This window comes from Dermatophagoides pteronyssinus, unplaced genomic scaffold (genome assembly GCF_027571235.1).
Source record: "Dermatophagoides pteronyssinus isolate colony J.1.1.1.1 unplaced genomic scaffold, Derpt_VIB-CSIC_2022.12 sq0028, whole genome shotgun sequence".
Lineage (NCBI taxonomy): Eukaryota > Metazoa > Arthropoda > Arachnida > Sarcoptiformes > Pyroglyphidae > Dermatophagoides > Dermatophagoides pteronyssinus.
This window is the reverse complement of record NW_027461552.1, coordinates 179,674-206,845: the sequence shown is the minus strand read 5'-3', so window position 1 is coordinate 206,845 and position 27,172 is coordinate 179,674. Positions and strand designations below refer to the sequence as shown.

Below are 27,172 nucleotides of genomic sequence, written 5' to 3'. Positions count from 1 at the left end.
ATTTGATCAAGTATAATTTAGTTATATTAGTAGTAATAGTCATAAAATTCGCCAATAATGATAATAAATATAATGGCTACAACAAAAAAAAATTGAATGTGATGTATATTTGTCCTATATTTAGAATATACATTTGGCATCAGTAAAACCATCATCATCAAGATTCATGATGGCATGCAATAGTGATGTTTTTGGTGAATTTTTTTCCTTTTTTATACCCGAAGGCATCAACACCGATATAAACAACAACAACAACAACAACAGCAACAATAATTTCCTAATTGGATCGCTGCATACAATTGATAGAATCAATTGATTTTTGGTTTTCCATTTTGTTTTCTTTTTGTTTTTTTTTGTTGTAATGGGATGGAAGAAGAAAAAAAGATGATGTGAACCGGATAGCCCACATTAAATTTAATTCAATAATTTCAATTCATCAATTTCGAAAAGTATTAAGGTAAATCAAAATAATCATTCAATGTATATAGGGGAAAACATCGATTGATCGATTGATTGATTGATTGATTCAACAGTATAAATCATAAAACAATATTTTTTTTATATATTGAAAACATCGAAAAAAAAATTCACACAAGTTTGTAAAAAATGATGAAATTGATCCGAAAAAAATGGGAGCCAAAAATATTTTTATTTGCAATTATATTTTTTTTTCTTCTTACTAGTTGTGATCATCATAAAATAATGATAATGATAATAATCCATCTATATTCACAAAACATACACACACAGGTATACCTGACAAGATCAATTTAAAAATTAAAGAAAAAAAAGAGAAAATTATTATTATTATTATTATAAACTACCTAAATTATTAAACAAGTTTATCTTATTTTATTATTATATCACCAACTATGCAAATTTTGTTTTTCATTTTCATTTTTTGTTGTTGTTGTTATTATTATCATTATTATTATATTTTCACTATTTTTAGATATTCGAATATTGAGATCATCATGATTAAATGTTTGAAAAAAAAGAGAGGGTTGCGATCGTGCATTAGTACTAGCATTGTTGTAGAATAAATTGAATTTTAAATTTGTACAATTTTTGAATAATAAATTCTTACAGAATATTAAATTATAATCAATTTTCATTATGGTTTAACAATAAAATTCCTTTTACAATATGTTTGTCTTCAATTCATTGTTTGAATTTCAAAATATTTTATGTTTTTGTTTTCGTAAAGTTGTTAAACTGAACAACAACCAAAATCTGGATAAACTTTTTTTTTGTTGTTGTTGAAGATTTTTAGCCGATAACAAAACAATTTTAAATAATAACAAGTAAGTGACAATCCTGACCTAAATTCTTTTTTTTTTTTTTGAAAGGATGGATCATCTCTTTTCGTCAACCATCATCAACATGTTTTAAACATCTAAACATAACCATTTTTGTTGTTGTTGATTCGATCAAATCAAGTCAGTTATTCAACAAAAAAAAACATTCTATTAGAATGAAAATAAAATGAAGATTAGAAACAATTTTAATGTTGCAGTCGTTTTGGATCGTTATACTTTCATCAACAAGACCAGAAAAAAATAAAAGAAAATCCAAGAACTGTCATCCGAATGAAACAACAAAAAAAAAGGAAAGAAACAAATCAAGACATACATCATCGAATCACGACTATGACCAGAAAAAACGAACATTTCATTTTTTTACATCGTCTTTTCCTTGTTATTCATTTTTTTTGTTGTTGACTAAAATTTGATCTAATGTAATTTATAATATCAAGCCAGCAGGTCATTGACTTTCAAACAAGCCATAATGGTCAATATAACAATCAATCGGAACATTCTTGGCGTCTCTTCTTTTTTTTCTAGTTTTCTACAAATCAGATCACATTGGTATCAAACTATTGGGTGGATTGATAAACATATAACACCAACAACAACAACAAAAAATTTATATATAACAAATTAATCCCTATTGGATCCATGATGATGATATCGGACTTGGTAACAGCAGTCACATTATGTTAGATGATACAATAGATTGAATTATTGAAAGTTTTTTTTTACAATGAATAGAGCCAAGAACACTTTCAAATTAATTGTATTATAAATTTTTTAGCTTCACATACAAACACTTATATATAGTGATATATATGATTATATATGTGATCGATAGAGAAATCAAGATCATCTACCCAACAATCGGATTTGATTTAATACAAACCGAACAACAACAATATTTATATAGAAAGCGACATAAATAAAATAAAAAATCCAATGTAATTGATTTGTTGTACATTCAATGTTTGGTACAATATGAAAGTGATCGAGTGAGTCGGCAAATTCATTAATCATTTATTTCAAGTTTCTTCTTCAAGTAGACTAAACATTGTCATATGATTGTATACCAAAATCAAAATTACAATCTGATGATCGAAATCAATAGAACATATATCAAGGGAAATCATGGTCAATCGACGATGCGTGTCAAACTCATTCAATCCTATGGGTTTGTAAATTATTAATACAAGTTATAATTACATATCAAACAACTAAAATTTTTGGTGATGATTTTGGGTTATTTGTGTTCGAATATTGACCGAAATTCATAACAGACCAAAAACATTGGTCTAATAATGAATCGGTCAATAGTGTTTATATATTTCAACCGTAAGTTGAATATAAATAAAGCTCATATGAATTCAAAAAAAAAGCCATCCGACGTAACTTGATGATTATTATTTGCCTTCAGGGAAAAACACCATATAACACGTGAGCGCTCAAATCATCAATGTGCTTGCACGTGCAGTCTAGCGTTCCTCATTTTTTTCTAACAGATTCACAGATCACATTATTTGATTTCTATACAACGCGGTATATATGGTCGAAACATTTATATTCAATGTACCGCACAGCCATTACATACACACACCGATCGGGTCAATGATTATGAAAAAATGATGGAAAAAAATTCGATTATGTTACATTCGAATATAAAGGTAAAAACTGGTGAGAACAAAAAAAAAAAAAAAAACAAAAAACAAGATCCTATCCCAGAACCCACATAAATAACCGTAGTCAACAAAACAAAAAATAATCAGATCCACGGGTAAGTTGTACAATAATAATCACGCACGTGCTCGTCTGATACAAATACACCCATCCCTCATCATCAGGAGAAAAAACAAGCATAAAGTTTTTGATACAAAACAAGAAACCCATCATTATCATTGACATTCGAATTATAATCATTCATATTCATAAATTATCATGATCATCATTTTCATATGTCAAATGCATGACCAAAAACAGTTAAACAAAACAAAACAAAATTGTGATAACCATCAGAAGAAAAAAACTATTTATTTTATCAGTTACATCATTGATTAGAAACAAACAAACAAAAAATTCATAACAAAAGATCAAGATTATTATCTTTACAACACTGTAACAAAACAGCAGCCATGTAAAAAATAAAAAGATGTAACAACAACAACAACATACAAATCAAGATTAAGATAAACATTCATTTGAATAAATATTCGGATCTGTATAGTAATGCTAATTAATCAAGATAGGTGCTATCAAGGTAGTGCACAGCGAAAAAAAAAGATTATGTTCAAACTATAGCTAAAACAGTTAGAACAGTTAGAAAGAAGTGCAAACAAACAGACAAAAATTTCTAATTGAAACGACCATTTGATGTGTCTATATGATGATGATGATGATGATAATGTGAAGATTTTACAAAAATGACAACTACACATAATTACTTGAATAATTTGTATTCATCGTAATTGTAATTATATTATTATGAGAAGAAATTATCCAAAATAATCAGTAATGTGTCAAGAAGAAAAAAAATTACCGACCAATATAATAAATCTTTCCAATGGTGAAAATAGAATGTGAAAGTGTGTAACAAAATTTTTTGAACCATATCTCTGGATCGATGCCAATCAACAATCCTTTGACAACATCACCTTTTCCTTTCCTTTCCTTTTTTTTGTTTATTTAATTTCTCGATTTCTCAGTTCATCATTGTGATTGATTCATTTATTCATACGAGAAAGTATTTTTCTTTTTTTTTCTCACTTGGTTAGCAATAATAAAAATTGGAACACGAAAAAAATGGAGCACCGAAAACATTGATGGTAAAATTCCAATTTTGGCATTCACATACCAAATCCATTTACAATCCTATGAAATTACTATAATAATCATTACGTTCACAAATCGACAATTTTAGATGAAATGTTTTTTTTTGTTTTTTCTTCAGTTAGTATAGTGTTGGCAATAATTTTCTACTTTCCATCGCTAAGAAACCGCAAATTAAATGTTGGAAATATATTTTTTTTGAAAAAAGTCAGAACAATGATGATATCATTGAATTCATCTAAAACTTCGACGACAAATCAAAATTTTTTAAATTATATCTTTGCATATAAAAATCATCTGCCTACGACATTAAGCAAAATCCTGGGACTTCCGTTGAATTGAAATTGAAACACATCTTCAAAGATATTTATGTTCCATAATCTAAAAACAGTTAAAATTTCGAAAAAAATAAGAATGAATGTGAAAAAAAGATCCCATTCCAGTAAACGTTAAGGTGTCAATCAAATTTAAACCAACGTGAAGAATAACACAAAAACAAAATCAACCAAATTGTAGGTGAGAGTAGGTGTGATGATATCATCATAGCATGAAAGAAAAAACAATTTCGTTTCACTCGATTACCGAAGGAAAGATAATGTGTGTGTATGTGTATAAACAATGATTGATTTGCGATGGAAAAAAACCTTAAAATAGTGTCACTAACAAAATAATATTGATTGGCCACCGTTAAAAAAAACTTGATGATCTGGTTATTGATAAAATTGGTTTGAACAATTACAATAACATTGTTTGATACAATCAAAGAATATCTTACAAAATGACAATGTGTCATTCAACAGGTGACACATTGAACAATTTTACACTGTAATATGAATGAATGAAAAAAAGATTTCTTCAATATATGTGTACCAGTCACAGTATTGATTGTAAGACAGCAAGAAAAAAAAGACTTTCATAACTTTGCTGTCAATCCATGAAAAAAAAGGTGTAATCATCATCATCTTATCATCCGATTCAGGTTTTTCAATTCTGTCGTGTTATTTTTTTTTGTTTCTGTTTCATGATTGTCATCATTATGTATCATCATCGTGATGATTAGAAAATGAAAAGCATTTAAATAAAGATTGTTACAAGCAATGCAGAAGAAAAAAAAACAATTCAAAAATTTGCAATCAAGTGATTGACATTAAATTTGATGATGATAATGAAGATAAGCTCATTAAATTGAGATTTATTCAATTATTTTTTTTGTCTGAAAAAAACATTTCATTCACAAAAAAGAAATTAAAATCTTCATTTTCTAGAGAAAAAAAACTGTTGTCATGCCGTAATCATCAAATTTTTAACAATTTAGAATTGAAAAAAATATGAAATTAAAGCGAAAAAACTATGTTATCATAATGATGATGATAATAATGATGATGATGATGACATAGACATTGAAATTAATTTTATGCATTGTTCAAGAAATGTTCGTTACAAATCATACGGAAATAAGTCTGAACAACAAAAATTCTGGATGACTTTTTTTTGTTCACTAACCGAACACGAATGGTTAAACTATTACGTATATGCTCGTGATTGGATACTTTAAAGGAAACAATTGTCTTGATATAATGATAAGTTAATATGATTAAAATGACTTTAATGAACAGAACAACCAGATCGAGAACTTTTTCACTTTTTTCGCTTCATCAGAATAATGATAATGTAAAATCATCGAATATTATGACAATAATAATGATAATGACAACCAACCACCAGATGGTTAAAAGACGAAAAATGAGATTAATAATAATAATAATAGTAAATCTAACGATCATCATTCAAATATAATGAAGATGATAAGAATGAATTCAATCCTCTGACCAACAAAAAAACGTGGATAAAATGTTAAGAATTAAACAAGCCTGTTGAATGATGATGATGATTATGAAGATCCGTTCGAGAATAGAAAAAGAAATCAACTTGTTTTCTCTATTTTTCTCAGCTATTTTTTTTATTATATGATGATGATGATCATCATCACAATCATCATCCTAACGATTTAAAACCATGTTGAAGAAGAGCGAGAAAAAAAATGAAATAAAATAATCGGTCATTCAGGTACATGAAAATGGGCTTCACTGTTCTTATTGTGTTCTGGTTGTTTGTTGCTCTTTAGATGAAGATCGTCATCAATCCTCGTCCTACTAAAACTATATATTTGAAAAGATCGACAAGTGAGCCATAGACGGATCAACAACCGAATCAAACGGTATGTGGATCGGGCAAACTGTCAGCCAAGTTTTTTTGCTTCGAAATGATTGACAGGAATGTGTAGATCTCAAAATCCACGCATATAAACATAAGTCAACATAGACATTAGGGAAAAAAATTACAAATCAATTGTCTGATCAGGTGTATGAAATGGTCAATGTTTATTTATTTATTTCATGTATGTGTATCATAATAATAATAATGAATAACAATGAGAAACAAGAAAAAGAAATTCATAAAAATCGAGATCATTGATTTAAAACAACGGATACATTAAATGTGAGAATGGATTTTTTAGCCAAGAAAAAAATGCCATACGGATGTGTGTGTATGCCAAGAAAGGGTTAATGTACATTTGCAACAACGAAAATAACGACAAAAATGAAAAAGATGCTAAAAGATTATTTTATCGCATTAACGTGAATGAAATTCGTGGAAGTTATTGTATGAACGTTGCTGTCCATCAACATAAAATTAGTGTCAACAAAAGACATCGACAAAATGACATAAATTTAATGAAATGACATGACCACACGATCACTAATAACAAAATGATGTCCGCTCATCCTCATCATGTCAACAATTGAAGAAAGAATTATCCCTACATTATTTTTTTTTAAGACAATGGATTTTCATCTGCTTACAAGTATGAACTACAACAACCAACTGTCCTGATTTAATATAACCGATTGATTTAGTAATAAAAAAAAACAATTACGATTGAAATAATTCGTGATAAACCCAAACCAGAAAAAAAAGGTATAACAAAATTAAAGGAATAAAAATATCTGATGATTGACCGACACATAGACAACAAAATAAAATATAAAAAACAGGTAACACCGTCATAAAAAACACACACAAGAGATAAGCGGAACGAAATTTTATTTCATTTCATGCATTACGAATCAAGAATAGATCGATTGATTTTATAATGAAAACAACAACAGCTACAACCAACCAACCAACCAACATAGACAAGATTGATAAAATGTAGAACAAATGAGAAAGAAAAAAATTCGAACCCATTCGAAATATGATTTCTCATGATCATGACGACAATCAAATATCATCATTAACTCGAACAAGAAGAATGATGATGATGATAATGTCTACTTGATTAGCGAGCATCATTATCATCATCATCATCATGAACTTAATAACTGTTCGCCGGTGAAATGATGTTTTCACGGAATTTTTTTTTGTTTTTCTTTTCAAAAAGTCGATTATCAATGATGTCATGTCTATGCTAGTTAGATTAGTGTGTGTGTGTGTGTGTGATCAAAATCCTAATCCTTGTAAGGGGAAAATATTGTCGATACCATCATTATCAGGTAGTCAAAAATAAAATAAAATTGAACATCAAAAACGGAAAGATTCGGTGGGTATAACCATTTCTGTGGTTTAGAAAATAATCAACTATTATTAACATCTAAATTCATCATTATCATCATCATTTGTAATTTTTTTTTGGCTTCTGGGTATATTTTCCATACATTGGCCTGATTATTTAATCCGATTCGAATGATTTGATCAAATTCGATCAATGATCGGTTGATTGGAATGTCATCAATGTTTGCATAATAAACAACAAAAAAAAACTTATCAAATTCACATAATTAGATTAAATTTTTGAATTTTGCAAATATCATCACCATGGTCTAATAGTATTCAAACAGCGATGATATTATCAAATAATAATGAAAATCATTGGAAAATACAGTGTTTCAATATTAGATAAAATTTGCATTTGATAGAATTTTTTGTTTATCTTCACAAACCAAAACTGAAAATATCAATCATTTATACATCTTTCCTTCTTTATCTTTGCCATTCACAATAAAATGATGAACTTCCACAAAATAGAAAAATGAAAAAAAATGTTCATCAGTAATAAAACAAACGAGCCAAAATTGGATTTTCTTTCATTTTTTTTGCGTAGGTGAAAAAAAATAATAATAATAAAAGAATTTTCATTTGATTCGCAAATAAACAGGGTTAACTACTTCAAAACGATAATGATGATGATGACGGTGGTGGCCCATAAGATTTGATTTGAATTTCTTTCAATAAAAATCATCTCATTTACAAACAGGAATAGCTCAACAAGTTGAACTTTTTTACTAATTGAAAAAAAACAAACGTTACATTTTGATTGTTCAAACACATGATTATTATTATGTTGTGATTTTAGCCAAATGGCCATTGGCACAAATCATCAGCCATCATTATTGTCGTGATGATCAAATAAAAAAATTGCATGACAGACAGCAAACAAAAATAATCAAAGATATTGATCCTTTGCACACACTGAGAAAAAAAAACAGGAACAAAAAAAACAAATCAATCAAATGATTTCGAGATAAATCGATAATAAGGCTACCGAAAAAGTTGTTTATTATCAGCGAAAAAAAAATATTAATCAATCTATGATGAATTTTTTTTGCAATCAACCAAAATCATGCCTATCGGCTATTACCTTGCACATCATCACCACAATAATCAATGCCCAGATCGAGAGAAATTCATTAAAAAAATATGAAATGATATTTTTAGATATATTTTTTTTCAAGAAAAAAAACAAAAATAACCGAAGAAAATTATCTAATTGGCTAACTATTCGGTGTTGATGAAGATTCAAGAAATAGAAAAAATTGATGCCAAGTATATGAAATTTGGTGATAATCATCATTATAATAATAATTTTCTTTTCTTTTTCATAATGAAAACAAAACAATAAAAAAATATCCTTTATAAACTAGCCAGAATTAAGTAGATAATTAAATAAATCATTTTTTAATCTATGGTGACACATCGAACCGGAAATGTTGATTAAAATTTAATTTACAAAAAAAAGGCATAAAGAGTTTCATGGATCATAAGCCAAATAAATCAACAAGTTTTTTATGATAAAATCAATTATAGCTTATGCTCGTGGCTTAATAGTTTTTTATTTACAAATTTGTATCCACAATACAAAACAAATCGGAATCTGATTGGCCACCAAATATTTGACCCAATTTTTTTTCATTTAACGTTTTGAACAATTTATATTGATAATCACCAAGCAAAAAAATTACGATACTTATTCGTTACGTATAACCAAACTAGTAACAATAGTTATGACAATCATCGATAACCACACATCGATCCAAGAAACAAAAAAAAGGAGAAATTTCGACAAGGCAACACAGGAGAAATTCAGGCCGAAAAATAAGCAGCAGACTTACCTAGATTAAGAAACAAAAAGAAAAAAATAGGTAAAAAATCATTAATTATCGAAATGGACAGCGAAAAAAATGATGTTTTTTTACGAAAGGAAAAAAATGATTGAATTATTAAAATTTTTTCCCACTATATTTTAGATTGATGATTAAAAAAATAGAAAATCTGTACAATTCGGACAAAACAAAAAAAAATAACGAGAGAAAAAGAGAGAAAATCAGGTCTTTGACCAAATTTTCGTGAGCATATATTACAATTGACCATCAAAGAACAAACAAGATCATCATCATTATTTTGTTTGTTTATTTTTTTCTACATAGTTAAGTATTGGTGGTGGTGTGATGCTGTACGATTACGATAATTAATTATAAATTTTTTTCTTTGAATTTTTATATTGTGTTTTAACATCTTGTTACCCAGGTTGCAAATGGCCACAAAAATAAATTCATATAAAAAATCATTAATAACTAATTTAATTCAAGTTAAAAACAGAAAAATGGTTGTAAACAAAAACAAAAACAAATTGCAAAACCAAGTGAACACAATTGATTAATAACGAAACAAAGATGAGAGGAGAAAAAATGATATTGGAGTTTGAAACAAATTCTCATTTTATCATTCAAATAAATGGAAAATTGACCTATCCTTTTTTTCAAAAAACAAATTTCGCCTTAAAATCAAAAAGGATAACTTTTAAAAGATTGGCTATTCGATGGCGTGAATGGATGAACGAAATTGTTCAAAATACCGGTGTAAAAAAACAGCAAACAAAACAACTTATCAACATCATCTAAATGGGCCAACCATTGAAATCTGTTAGGAATCCGTGATTGTATATTGAACACCCGGTTTTTTTCTTTGGTATGATACGTTGAACGATCTGTTGGGTGCCATCATTATCATTATCATCATCATCAACATCATCATAATCATTATTCGCGTAAAACAACAGGTAAAACAAAAAAAAACTAGATAATCAGAAAAAAACAAAATCAACAACATTACGTTGATTAAGAGTACATCAACAAAAACTTTCCAAAAGATTTAAACAAAGATTTTTGAAAAAAAAATGAAAAACAAAACATAATCATCTTTGTTTATTCAAAAAAAAATTAATCTTATACAAAAGATATGATGATGATTTGATTGATATGATTTCATTATACATGTATTCCATATTAGTATTATCATGTTTTTGTGGTTTTCCGTTGTTTTTTTTTGTTGTTGCTCAATTCATTTTTGATGATAACCAAAATAATTTTTCGACAAGTATTGTTTTTATATTTCTATAAATTATTCCTTCATTTCGATGGGTTAATTGCGTGTATTTGTTTGTGTGTGTGGCTTGATTTCATATTTAGGTATTTTGTACATAATTTATTAATAATGAAAGATTGCTGTCATCACCCTTTTTTTAAAAAAAATAGATGAAAAAAGAAATATTTTGTACATATAATTATCATCATCATAATTATAATTATTGTTTTTTTTAAATAAATTAGAATGATGATTAATTATGAAACAAACAAAGTGCGGAATGAATAAATGACAAATAGTGAGACAAGACAGGTTTTTTTCATCCATCTTTTTCAGACAAAGTGATTAGAATCAAACCGGAAAAGAAGATTTTTCTTTGGAAAGAAAAAAAATGTTCACAACATAATCATTTCAATAATTATTTATGCGAGAATTTAGTGAAAAAAAAGTTATTGTAAATGTTTTTTTTGTTCATTTTGGAAACAAACTTAAATTATTATGACCATAAGATTTGTTTATTGTTAATTTTGTTTCAACAACAACAACGAAATGAAAAATAAATTACATCATTTTCATTTTTTTTATAATGAAAAAAATAATTAATTTAGAAAGTGTTGATGATGAAAACAGAAAAACCATATCATTTTTATGGTGAAAATAATAATGAACCAAGAATGCAATGTGATTAAATTTTTCTTACTTTTACTTGACCATCCATCAATCTAAATAATAATCTAAAAATGATAAGAATGAATGAATGAATGACTTGTTAAAACTACTGGACGTCTGAATTAAAATGAATGATAAATTTTTATTTTATATGCAAATAAATCAAAATGTAAATTTAAAGTTTTGAATTTTTTTTTCTCAATGTGAAAATTTATAGAATGAAAAGAAAATCCCGATCATTTTTCTTTTGTTGTTGTTTAAAATTATTCATCTCTCGTTTTTCAAGCATTCAAATCTCTATAAGGTTCTTCAAAATAGTACCCTCACTCTCATCTACATTTAAACGAATTTCTATGTATACTATTCATTTCCAATAAGAATTTTTGGATATATTTTTAGATTTGATTTTTTTTGTGTGTGTGTGTGTGTGTGTGTGTGTTCATTGAACAATGATGATAATGATACAGTTGAAATGAAAATGAAGTGATTTGTGCAAAACAATCATAAGTCAAATGTCATGATACAAACAAACACACACACACACACACATATCAACATTGACATCATTTAGAATAAAATTGAAGTGTTGTTGTATAACTAAATTAAGGAAAATTAATGTTGAAACGTTTTTTGTTCTTTCAACAAAACATATATTCTGGTAATAGCAAATTTTAATTCTTGGACGACATGAAATATTTATGATGTTGAAGTTTAAAAAGAGAGTGAGAGTGAGACGTCCCGTCATTTATAATGAATTTTTTATATTTATAAATAAAAATTTGTATTCAACTAACTAAGCAACCAATGTGTGTAACCATGAGAGAGAATCTCAACAGAAGAAAAACAAAACAAAAACATCTTCACGCCAGCTTGACAAAAAGTCCATCTAAACAATCAACGATTGAACACATGTGTCAGAAAGATTTAAAGCTAAGGGAAATTAAATGTTTCAATCATCCAAACGAACAAACATTCGATAATAATTTGGTTTTCATCATCATTACGACCTATATTACTAAACAAAATAATTTCTCTAGATAGTTGAAAAAAAACTAAACAAAACAAACAAACACAATCCCAAAATAATCGACTCGTTGCGTGAATAATTATTTATTGTAACCAGAATAGAATTTACAGAAAAAAAAGATCCATAAAACTTTATGGTTTAAGTTATCAAACACCATAAAATTTGTAATATATGACAACAATCATATTGAAACAAATATGTTTTGTTTGTTAAAGCTTATTACCTAATCTTTGTTTTTCATCACTCATCATTGATGGTATTTTGTGTGATGATTTGATTCCATGAATATGAATCGCTGAAAATAGAATCATGCAAACTTGAATTTATGATCAAATATCAACAAGCAATAAAGATAATCTATTTTTTTAGCTTTCAAAGCAATGATTATCATGACACGCGATTGAAATTCGTATTATAAACTGATTCTCAATTATATTCATGAATCTAATTGATGACAAATAATTTTTGAAGTTGTTGAATCGTTGATGATTTATTTGTATTTCGAAAAATTATAATATAATCACTATTGAGTAATAATGATGATGAAAAACATTAAAAGAAATAACATTTATCACGAATTCGGGTAAACAAAAATATTGCACAAATAAGAATCGTGAAAAAGGTTAACCAATTTAGTTTTGTTTTTCGTATCAAAATTAGCCTCATATTGGAAACAACAACAACAAAAAAGGATAATAAATAATCAGAAACTTTAAGAAAAAAAAGAATAAGAAAAGAAAATCAGCCGCGAGATATTAAAATTACAATTTGGTAGTGTTTGTTGAATTATTATCATCATCATCATCATCATAAAGATTGGAGACGAATAGAATCGAATTTTACATCTATATATAAATGATAGTGATGATGCACGAATTTTGACATAGCTTCAAGCGAATGGAATTTTCTTTCTTATCATACCCGATAATATAATTGGATTTATGAACCAAGAAAAAAACGTTTTTATTATTTGATGATGACGATGATGAGCTACAACAAATTATCGTTATCATTATTTTGAAATGAAAAAAATAATAATTCCAACCACATATAAATTGGCAACTAGAATTCATACAAATTGACAATGTGTGTGAATGATGATGCCTTTTGGGCATGTTAACATTATTCAATTGAAATGTAATAAATTTGAATGGTGCAATGTTAGAAATGAATTTTTTTGATATATATCATCTTATGTAATTATTTTATCGAACGGTTACAAATCATATATTAGCCAATCAAAATCAATGGATTTATAATCTATTATGATTATAATTTCGAATAGATTTGAATTAAAAAAAGTATGATTATCCAAAATAACTAGCCTTCATTGTAAATACTTGTTAATTTTTGATTCAATAATCACAAAAGTAAGCTAATAACTCATCAATTTTTGATGATTATCCTCGGGCAACAATTCCTGCAGATTCATCCCAAAAAAATCTATTGATTTTAATTTTTTTTTTCGTAATTTTAGAATCGGAGCAAATTATAATGGATTTTAAAATGACTTTTCATGTTTGTTTTGTTTATCCAATTTTCTTTTACTACATCCTATCTTATTTCATTAAAAATAATACTTTTTTTTCATAGTTTGTTGCATAACTAAATAGACTATGCAGATGTTTACTTTTCTCATCATCTTCCTCGTAAGTTCATAGCAGAAAAAAAAGCAGCACCAGTAAATCTATGTGTTGATGTCCATATAACGATTGATACGAACAAAAATATCTTAACGATAATCAACTTTTATTATTAACGAAATTGAAAACATTATAGACGAAAATAGCGCAAAAATAGATTTTCTATTTTGTTTTTTTTTATTTTCTTCAATTTTTTTCAAGCTTTCGCTTCGTTTATTTTGATTAATAAAAATAAAATGAAAAACCAAGAAAAAAAGATTTGGATTCAGATTTGAAATGAACGAATCGATGATTACAACCCCAAACTAACAATGATGAAATGTTTACCAAAAAAAAAAAAAAAAAAAAAAAATGAATGTTGTTGTTTAGTAAACCAGATTTTGAACTGAATTAAGTGGAAGAAGAAAAAAATTTCAATATATACTAAAGTCCTTCATCAACTAACTATTTTTCGATATATATATGAATTCCTAATGATGAACAAATGAAGATGAGTGTAGCATTAAAATGAAACCAGAAAATTTTTCAGTTTCGGTTATTCAATATGATTTCAAGAATTATATAACCATCGAAGAAAAAAGAAAGAAAAAAAAACATATAAAATATCGACAAAGAAATATTTTTTTTGAAGCCGCCGCCGACGCAAATAAATTTAATGTTGGAAAAAAAAGAAGAAGAAGACATATATAACAAGTATAAAATAATGATGATCATGTCGGCACGAAGTCCATAGCAATTTGTTACAAATCGACATGAACTAATATGATCAAAAAACGACAACAACAATAACAATAACATCATCGAAAATTTTCTGTTTTTCTTTAAAATTTGACCTGAAAATAAGAGTTTCAAAAATAAATGCACTTAATAATAATGATGGGTAAATTGGTCATTAGATATAATGATAATAATAATTTGGAGCAACAATCTACAACAATAAAAGTGGTAAAACTGGATAAAAATAAAGATTTATTACAAAAAAAAACAACGATAATTTTAACCATTTTTGATCGAAAAAGATGACCAAATAAAATTAAGAAAATCAACGATCAATACCCTCAATATTAAACAATTTGATCATCAAATGATTTAAGCATTTTTTAAAAAACCGGATAAAGATTGGAAAAAAGTTTAAAAACTAGCAAATTTATTCATGTTTTATTCATGCTATCAATCATCATCATCATATTTTAAACCAAACATTTAGTTGTAAATAATTTACAACTTATAAATTCAAAGAACATTGAAAATGTTCGACCATTTTTGGAAGTTCAGTATTCTTTTTTTGCATGACATTTTTTTGGCCAATTTTAAACAAATCTTTAATGATGATAAATTTGTTTGAAAATTTAAAATTCATTGCGAAAAGAAACATTTACATGTAACAACTAATTTGTTAGATTTGATGAAAATTTTCCATCATACGGGATAAAATATTCGGATCATAAACAGTGTGAATTTTTTTTTCATTTCAAATTAATATCAACGACATTTGCTTGTCAAGATTTTTTTTCACATATCATATATTACCTGGTTGGTGTAGTTCTCATTTACTTATCAAAGATTGTGAACAAATAATCAATGATGATTCAGAAATATAATCAGAAAGAAATTTCAAAGAAAAGTATTGTAAATTCAATCAAAGAACAAATTTTTTCAAACATTCTAATACAATATCATTGAGTGAAAAAAAAGATCAATAAGCTTTCGCTTTCACACAAGGTGTCAATCTGATTAATCATGAATGAATGAATGATTTGGAAAAAAATATCAACCACAAAGACAATCAACCAATCACCAAATTTTCAAACAAACGACAAATAAAACAAAATCGAAATAGATAAAAAAAACCAAATTACAATCAAAATTACTAAAGAATAGAATACAATAGAATAATTTGATAGAAATTTTTGTTGTTTTTCATTTCATGAAATCAAAAACAAAACAATTGAATGAAATAGTAACGAAAACAAAGCCAAATTTCTGTTGTCAGCCAGAAAAACGGACCATAACCACCAATTCAATTATTTGTATTTCGTATTTTGTTTGTAAATAACAAAAGTGTTCAAATAAATTAAGTATGTGTGTGTGTGTGCCTGAACTATGTCAGAATCAAAAGTGTTACACGAAACTAATTTGAATATGAATCCAAAAAACAAATAATAATAATCTGCTATTGATTATTCTTAAGAGAAATAAGTTGTTGTGTTGTTTTTTTTCAGGTATATCCAGGTCGAAATGTTTTTGTTTTGTAGTTTAAAAATACATTCGACGATAGTTGATGCCGAATAACAAGATTATTTGAACGCAAATTTGCAATTACCATTCATCACTATGAAATTTTTGTTTTCAAATTGACGATTCAATCAAAATTTTCTAAATATTCAATGATCGATTGATAAAACAATAAATACAAAAATATTAATGGCAATCATGAGACAAAAAATGAAAATTTGAATTTGATTGTAGCAATACAGATACACACACTATTTATCCATTAAAAAAATACAATGGTCAATCAGATGAGAGGAAAACCAAGTTTATGTAAATGAAGAATAATAAGAAGAAATACATGAACATGCAGGAAAAAAACAAACAAAAATCAATTCTCATACAATAGATTCATGAAATTATTTATATTAAAAACAAAAAACAATTTGGAATCACAATCAGATCGATGATTCAATGATAGTAATCAGCATTATTATTATTGAAAGAAAAGAAAATAATGACTTATGTTATCAATTTCACCCTTTTTTTCTCCTTGTTGATGTAAGTAAAACAACAACAACAACAGGCAAATAATAACAATAATGGTCCCAGGTTAAAAGCGGAACATTGATAACATTTTTTTTTGTTTTGTTTTTGTTTGTTGCCGGGATCAAACAAGAAAGAAAAAATAGACAAATCAATCGATCAATCAATCAAGAAATTCATTTCAAAATTTTCTCCAAAATGTAATATCAAAACAAAAACAATGAACACTTAGTAATAATGATAATGATGATGATGATGATGGGCCCGAAGTAATAATAACAACAAGATAATGTAGTATTTTATTTTACTTTCTGGTCAGATAAAGTTGAAATGAACACCAAGGCTAATTTAAATTTAAAATTTTTCATCATCATCATCATCATCAAATAAAATGAACAATAAAAATAATAAATTTTTTCATTCTTCTCAGTTAAAAAAAGTGGATACTTATTTTGTTCATTTTATAACATTGATTTGTTATTAATGTAATTCTCATCAAAGTGCAAAAAGGGGTGGCTATTTTTATTTAAAAAAAGGCATCATCTTCATAATGATTATCAAAGTGGAATGATTTTTTGACAGATGATATATGGTTTTATAAACTACATTATTTGTGTTTTTTGTTGTTTTGTTTTGTTCTGTATTTGGTTGAATAATAAGACCAATCTATAGATTAACTAATTTAATCAAATCTCATTATCAATCTCATTATCACTATGATCATATCAATGGATTCATTATTATGATGTGAACAAATGTTGCTGATGTACCAAACAACATAAACATCATACTACAATGATATAATGAATAGGAAAGCCTTTCGTTGAGAAATAGGGGGTTGGAACAAAACAAAAAATGAAATTTTTTTTTTTTTTTAAAAAGCGGAATAACAATTAGGTTCAAATTTCATTTCGAATCTGACCGAATGTCTATGTATAGAATATTTTCCTATATGTGTTTAAAACATCAATTAGATTAGTTAGTAAACAGAAAAAAGGTAATGAAATGAAATAAAAATCTTTATAATCACATAGCCTGAAAATATAATAAACCATCATCATAGCCATTTTTCAATCGACATGAAAAAAAAGAGGAAGAGAAAATCATCTAAAACAATGTTGATGATATCGGAAAATATATTCACAAAAAAATGAACATCAATGGCCATGGTCATCATGATAATAATGATTCAATGATGATGATGATGATAAAAAATAATGATAATAATAAAAATGGCCAAAAAAAAATTGACATTACTCAAGCAGGTTTTTATTATTGTTTTTTTTTCAAAGGTTAAGGTACAAGTTCATTTTAGCTCCCAATAAAAATTTTGTTTTTTTTTGTACAATAAAGATACTAATCACAGGGTATCCAGTTATTATATTCGAATAATGATGATGATGATGATGACTATAGCTTGATTCAACAGGACGAGGACCTAGATTAGTGAAAATATTTAGCATATGGTAATGGGTGTTGTTTGTTTCATCTAAAATGTTGATGATGATGATGATGATTATAATAACAAATAATAAAGAACAAAATTATATGTTTCAATTCATTCAATTTAAATATAAGATGTTCCTTTTTTTTGTCAGCGTTTCTTTAATTGTTGATATTGAATTATTAATTTATTGTATTCAGATTTTTTTCTTCATTGAAAAAATTTGTAGAGAAAATGTCCACCCTTATAACCAATTAGTCGTTAGATTTCAAAGCAGCCAAAAAACACAAATCAAAAACAGAAGCCAAAACATCCATCGTAAGACATAAAATATTGCATTTGTTGTTGTTATTATTATCTAACAATAACCAGAGAAAAATAAAATAAAATCTTTAACTTTTAAATGATATTGTCAGAAATAAAGAAAATTTAAATATAAATAATCATAAAAAAATAGATGCGAAAGTAGAAATTATTATTGTTTTCTATCTATCAACAATATGTTATGATTCTCGATATTCATTCATATGTTCAGTAGACAGGTAATTGAATAAAATTAGAAAATAATCTCATCAGTCTTGTGAAAACAATGATTGTAAAAAAAATCATGTAAAAATTAAATTATTCAAATTATAATAGATGTTGTTGCTTTGAAAATAAAAACGATAAACCAGATTTACTTGATCATTATTATTGCCCATTGTTATTGTTATTAGAAAAAATAGAATTGATATATGATAAAAGGAGAAAAAAATGAAATAAAAAAGAAAACGATAACTACTTTCCAATCCTACCTGTCTACTATCAATTCTTTTGTTGATCATTGTTAACAATCCTTTCATTTCCGATTCGGGTCAATTAATCAGATGATGAATAACAATTTTCTTTTGATTATTTAACTAGACAGAAGAACATCAACGCGTTGGATGAATGAATAGGGAAATTATATTAGAATTTTTTTTTCTTATTACATCTTTTTTTTCATTCATCCAATAAAAATGATGATTAATCATGAACTTTCATGAAGGTTGTTTCTATCATCATTCTCATTCAAAAATAAATTGGGAAAATATAAAATGAGATGAATTATTGAATAAATATATAAAAAAATTAATCGCCGAAAAAAAGACATTCATTCGTATTTGATATACGCCCTGAATTTGTTTTTATTTTCCCAAAATTTTTCAGAATAGTGAATAATGATAACCAGTGAATAGAAAAAAATTCTTCATTTTAAAATGTTTCGAATAAGATAAATCGTGAAATTTTTCGTTTCCAGTATTTGTATGTTTGTGTAGGTGGCTAGGTAGTTTCCAATAATATGTTCTGTTGTTGCTTTATTTAGTTTTCCATGAATTTGTATAAAAATTAGTTAGATTTGTGGTAATCAACATCATTATTATTATTATTATTATTATTTGCATGTTTAATTATCATTATCATGAACAAAAAAAAATTGAGAATTTTAATGTCAGACTACAAAGAAAAAAAGACATTAAAAAAGTTGAATATTCAGATTTGGGTATTTGTTAACACCCTCCTCTTCTTCTTTTAAAACTCCAATGATGACCATTTTTTTCTAGTGGGTAAATCATCATCATCATCATATAAACAAGAAAGAAAACAATTCAAATAACAGGTATAAATTATGATCCGTTGGAATTTAATTCAAAATTCTGAGTATTTTAAGAAGAAAAAAAAATTCACTTGATTACTACCTGTTTTCCTGTCAAATGAGTGATGACAAGACAAGCATATTATTTTTTTTAAAGAATAGATTGATGACATCCATATCTATACAATTTACAATTGTTGTCTAATACAATCAAAAAAAAAAAAACAACAACAACAACAACGAAAAAGACAAGATGATCATGATGAACATCCATATGAATGATGGAAACATGACAGGTATATATAACATAATCTTAATAAACTTTTGTTTGTGGTGTATAGATGATGGAATATCAAAATCCGACATCAACAACAACAAAGTGATGAGTTTTAAACCAAAACGGGCAGGAGAAAAAAAAATCTAATTTTCCATCATCACACACAACGTAAAAGAAAACGGGACAGCAGGAGAACACACAGACTTCTTCTGAATGAATCCGGCAAAAAAAAAAAGTTTGTGGATTTCTTTTCTCAAACTGAATATTAATCGAAATCTTTTATTCTAAATGCATATTCTAACTTGAACAAAAAAAAATATAATTAACAAACCACCTTTATCGTTATATAACGGGAAAAGAAATAAAACAAACATACGATTAAGGGTAAACCGAATGAAAAGATAGACACAATCTTTTTCATTTTGTTTTGTAAGTAGTTGTTGTTGGGTATTCAAAGCCAAAGAAAAAAAATTGACAATTTGACCTACAAATTGATGTTGGCGTACAAACAATCCTAGACAAACAACATCGACAACAAACTCCCTTTGATCATCATCATAATCATCAACATTACCGGCGGATGATGATTATGATAATGATGACCTTCACATAAAAGAAAGAAGAAATGATTGAAGATCTTGAAATCCAGAATATGATGATGACCACTAGCAAATATGAATGTGTTTAGTATAAATGGACAGTCACCATAAAAACAACATATATTAACGATGGAACAAACAAAAAAAAATTATTTTCAAAACTACTCAATTGATGTCGATGATAATTTGAAAAGAAAAAACTTTATTTATTTATGGATAAATAAAAAAATGGATAAATGATGGCGATTCGTATGTCGTTCGGTCGGTCTGGTTGTAACTGATCAATTTGAATTCTAACAACAACAACAACAATAATAATCATCAGCATCATCATTGACATAATCATTATCATTCACGGTGGTCGTTGTATTCATATTGATGAATCAAATCAAAAAATGAAAAATATAGTCAATTTTATCAGGATGATGACAATGTAATTCGAAACACGTAAAAAAAACTCTCTCTTCTTTTAAGTAATGTGTGATCTTCTTCAGTGTAAGATTGATAGAAAAAAATCCAATTATAATAAAACATGTAAATATATTCATTTTAAATAAATGATTTTCAATATGATGATTTTTTTACCTATTGGCAAATGGAAATGAATGTTTTTCGGTCTGTCTGTGAATACTTTATGCTCATCATGATGATTATAATGATGATGATGATGAAAACCGAAAAGGGGCAAGCAAATTATTATTATGTATATAAATTTAGTTGAGAAAATATTTGTTCGGGTATTCAATAATTAAATCACAACTATGATCGTATACCAACCATTCTGATGTGATATTTATTAAACATCGGTAACAAAAAAAAAAATGATAACGGTGATGATTGGATCAGTATAAAGTGTAGAGAAAAGTAAGTATAAAAAAAAATCTAGGCCATATCATCATGAACACACGATTTTTTCTTAGTGATGATCGAATCAATGATGATGAATGGAATCGAAAAAGCAAAAAGAAAAAAAATTATAAATGTCAGTCAAAATGAGGGTCATCATCATCATCATCATCTTTATCCAATATCCATTATACATTGAATTTCATGATTATATTTTATATATCTCCCAAATATACTTTCAGATTTCATCATGGTCATCATCACATTAACATCGAAACAAAAAAAGAAAAAAGGAAAAAAAGATTGCCAATCTCTTAAATACGATGGAATATTAAAGGGGAAAAAAGGAGAAGCGGCAAATATTAATACCAGCCAATAACCAGACATCAAGTTAAGAAAAAAAAATTATACATAACATCACCATAACCATTGATTAAAGATAGATCATCATAATTATTGGCATCATCATGATGATCAAAGTGAAAAAAATATCCTAGAAATACCGACATTGCAGACACATCAACTATTTAGATACATGAATATAGAAATATAGATTTTTGTTTAACCTTATATGATTCGATTAGGTAGTGAGAAAAAAAAAGTAAATCGAATCTCATACAAATATTATCATCAAATTCCGAAAATACATTCCAATTCAAATCGAACTATAAAAAGATGATGGTTTATTATTATTATTATTCAAAAAGCTTTCCATTAAGGTGTGATTCGATTGACATTAAAAGTGATAACAAGATCAAGATTTTTATATAAAAAAAACCATCTCATTTTTTTCATGAGAAGAAAATGATGGATTATGTATTGGAAAGCCAAATATAACCATAATCGATAATCTGAAAATCGATTTGAATGATGTCATATACCAATTTTTTGAGTAATGAATCTTTTTCTTTTTCTTTTTTTTTCAAATCTCGACCAATTTTTGATGGCCAAACACAAAAAATATCACAATAATAAAAATGATGTTATCAAATTGGACATTTTGTTCTGGTGAAAACACCGTCTCCATCTATTGACGAATAGCGAAAGAAAAAAATTCAAAAAAAAAACTTAAAAAATTCACCTTGATGATGGTCGATTGCCAAAAATGCCAACGTGAAATTCGGTTGAAGTCATTGTTGTTTTCTCGTTTAAAACCTTGAATTGAAAAAATTGAATACTCTGGATGTCCTAAATTCAATGAAATAAATAAACAAATAAATACAAAAAAATGCATAACAAAATTAATCAAAAATTTACCTTTTTGTGGTTGAAACCAAAAAACTTTGTTAAATCAAAAACGAACACAGTCAAAACAAATAACAAAACAAATAAATACACATGGACACACAGGTGAACACACACAAACACGAAAAAAAAACAAAAACGAATATAATGTTCACAGGAAATTAAAATCTAATTTCGAAACAAACAAATAGAAAACATTAATATAAAATTGTTGATACAAAATAAAATCAATGACATTACCTTTATTATTGATGATGATGATTATAGACAAAATTCAATAATCAATGATTCTGCAATTTGAAAAGAGAAAAAGAGAAAGTAATTAACAAAATAATTCGAGGTTTCAATTACAAAACAAAAAGGTAAAAGAAAAATGAAGAAAATCGAGAATCGAAATGAATTGTTGAGACGTGTAAAGGTAAATAAATACGTGCACAATTATAACATTATATATATCGGATGACTAAACAATAATTCAACGAAACGAACCACAGAAAAATATTGATTGAAAAAAAAACGAAAATAAATGGATTCAATATTTTCTTTTCCTTGGTATTTAATAACTATGTCAGTCAGTCAGTCAGCATTTTTATTTTATTTTCCAAAATACATACATTAATGACATTTACATCGATAAGAGAGAAACAAATCCATTCTATAAACTGTTCAAAGACCGAAAAATTTATTGAAAAATTTCAGAAAAAAAAACAATTTTAAAGATTTTGATCAAAATGAAATAAATGAAAATCCATGGAAAAAAAATCTATTGTCCCAATCACATTCAACCATTTTTCTTTTCTTTTTCATTGAATTTTCTTTTCATTTTTTTCTGTTCTCTTCCTGGAACGGCATGGACACTCCAAACACACATTCAGACACAAAAACATATTTTATTTTCATAATACAATGAAATCCTTTATATATTTTTTTGGTGGCAATAAACTATGACGATTCAATCCTGAAATGATTGCATTTCTCTGTGTTCTTTGATGTTGTTGTTGTTGTTGTTGTCAACGTTTCGATGACAACATTCCTAATATTTATTTATTTTTGTTCAACAATCCACCAATCGAAAAAAAACGAGCAATCAAATGTCTATTGCAATCAAAATAGAATAATATTCCCAAAATGATAATAATTACACGTCAGTTGTCTGTATGGATTGCAATAACGAAGAAGAAAAACGCTGATTCGTACATGAATCGAAATGGAATTGAAATTAAAAAAGAAAAAAAAATATATTGTAACCATGTCTACGGTAAAAAGAAACAAAATTCTAAAACCACAAACATCATTAACATCATTATTATTGCTATCATCATTCACCGGACTGAATCATTCTATTTATCAAAAATTATTGTTAGCAATCATGAAAAAATAAATGTGCCAATATGTTGAATAGCAGACAGTTGTTGTAGACAATGAATTTATTCTCTAAAAAAGAAATGCATTAACAACAACAACAACAACAGTAAAAAAGAAAGATTCGTCATAGAAAATAGCATCCTTTTGAAGCATAAACTGTTTTGTCATACTGTGTAATTACATTATCACAAACACCGACACAAATCAACATGAAGATTGATCAATGAAAACAATATAATGATGATAATGATGAATTGAATATAATAAATTGAAACAGTGAAAGTTATTTTTTTCTATCGAAAAAAAATTATAACTAGCCAACCAATTTAATTCAAATGACAACTAAATGAATAAAAATCGTGATTGACCAATTTCAATTATTATGTTGCAGAACTTTATAAAACGGTAGAAGCTGCTGGCGCTCCTTTTTTTGAAATTTTCTTTTCTTTTCTTTACAAATAAAATAATACCTCTTCATAACAACAACAACAAAGGATTGATTGTTTTATATGTTAGAATTATTTATAATGACTTTTTTTCCACTACAGATGACAATTATAATTAAAAAGGAGACACAAAAGGTAAAAAAGATAATTTTTTTTTCTCTTAAAATAAAAAAAAGAAAGAAAAGAAATGGATGCACCAATCAACAAGTTATATCGGGTTATCATCATTATCATTATTATTACTAATACATTATTCGTAAGAACAGAAAAAAAAGGTTAAATCTAATTATAGATTTGTGTTTGTATTCGATTAGCAATCATTCAATTATAATTATCATCCGTTCATCATCATAAACAGAACAACAACAATAAAAAAACATTGTTAAATAAATCCATGGAAATCTGATCTATAATAATGAATTTACTTAAGAAAATAATAATGATAAACAAAAAAGAAAAAAAAAATAGCATTATGGTTTCGTTGAACAAAAAAAAAAACAGAAAAATTTCATCATCATTATAATCATAGGTACATGTAATAGTAATGATCAATGACAACAAAATAAGTGGAAAAAAACTGTGACAATAATATGAAAAATATAAATATATCCTATGTGAATCTTGGAAAATGAGGATAGAAAGAATATAACATATTCTCTAACGACAAATTGTGTGAAATTTATTTTCGAATTTCATTCAATGGATTACCCCAAAGCGAAAAAAATAGGAAACAACTGAAGCCAATAATTTTGGGGTTACAAAAAAAAAAACAATTTGATAGCAATGAAAAAAGTTTAGAAATTGATCTCATCATCATCATCCTCATCAAAAAAAATTGTGGGAGGATTCGAATAGTTGAAATGTCAAAATGTTGATGTTTCATTTTCTGACTATTATTATCATTTTATCATCATCATCATTCGGATAATGTACCGTTTTTTTTCGTGGCAAAGAAAAATCCGAAAACAATTGTCAATTGTAAAATGTACATTACATGAGTGCGTTTAATGTCCTTTGTATACAGGAAAAAAACGAACATTATCATCATCCACAAAATATTATCTGACAAACATTCTGTATTGAAGTTTTAAAGGCTTTTTTTCATGTTCAATGCATTCATGTGAATCAAAACACACACATACACACAGAGATAGATTTATATACCAAAGAAATGATGGTTAATCAAAAAAAGATTCATTATTGAGTGAGAATTTTTATCCACATTTGGTTGTAAATATCAAAATTTCATTCCATTCATGTCATAACGATCAAAATTTAGAGTTTTGTTGTTGTTGTTTTTTTCTTGAAAATGACCAGAAAATTTTTAGCAGACATTTATTGTATGAATGCTAATCGTGATGAATGTATATGGATCATCATTATCATAAAAAATGATATCGAAAATCATCAACTATAATATCACGAAAATGAAATTAGATTTAAATGAATGAATATGATAACAAGAATGAAAAAAAAGTTAACTTATTCAGACAGTGTAAAAGTTATGAAGCGATTTAATTTATAACATTTTATTTATTTGACAAATGTCATCAACTTTTTTTCAATGATGGAATTTCACCAACAAAATTAATAGGATAGCCGATGACCGATGATAAGATCAAGTTCAAGAGATGTGAATGAAGATTTTTTTTTTCATTGAAGTAAAATAGAAAGAAAATTCAAGTAGATGAATAAAACTATTATATAACTAACTAATATATAATCACTTGAAGCTTAAATTGATTGATAAAAAGTTTAATGAGATTTATTTGCTTCACTAATAAATCATTAATCGAAAATAATTTTGGATCATTTTCGTGAAACAATCATTAATTGAAATATTAAGCTAAAAGGCAGATGGATTGAATTAATCATTATCCATTCAATTATATAATTTGAAATATTTTGTTGTGATGGAAAAAAATCACAGAATTACCATAATCATTTTCGAAAACGAAATTAAACATTAAATGACCTTTAAATTATCTTGATGATATAAAAGATTTCAAAATTTTGAGCAGAAACATGAAAAATTGAAGAATGAATTTCGATTTTCATTTCGATCTCAAATCGATTATTGTGTGAAACTAAAGTGCGTTTGTCATTCATAATTATATATTTTTGTCATTTCACCAATGGGAACATCATCAAATCAATAAATCATCAATGATCGATTAATTCGAAATCTGAAATTTATAATTATAATGATAATAATCAGTTGTTCAAATCAAATTTGATTTAAATTGTCAATCTATTTTGGATTTATATCGATTAGATTAGTGCAAACAAACAAAAAATCGTTGAATAAACAATGTTTTTTTTGTTGTTGATGATATTATGAGAGAACAATTTATGGCTAAAAATATGCAATAAATTTGTCGATTATATAATGAAAAAAAATCAA

General features: G+C 26.4%; 1 protein-coding gene across 1 annotated transcript in view; it reads right to left on the bottom strand.

Moving 5' to 3' along the window:
- Positions 1 to 23,247, bottom strand: part of LOC113791781 (uncharacterized) — a 49,180-nt gene extending 25,933 nt beyond the window's left edge. Inside the window, exons 1-3 of the mRNA XM_027341607.2 lie at positions 23,198 to 23,247; positions 22,970 to 23,125; positions 22,794 to 22,900 (exon numbers count right to left, since the gene is read on the bottom strand). Of these exons, the coding sequence (XP_027197408.1) occupies positions 22,794 to 22,846 (53 nt within the window). The 5' untranslated portion in view covers positions 22,847 to 22,900; positions 22,970 to 23,125; positions 23,198 to 23,247. The remainder of the gene's footprint in view (positions 1 to 22,793; positions 22,901 to 22,969; positions 23,126 to 23,197) is intronic.
- Between the last annotated feature and the right edge of the window lie 3,925 nt (positions 23,248 to 27,172).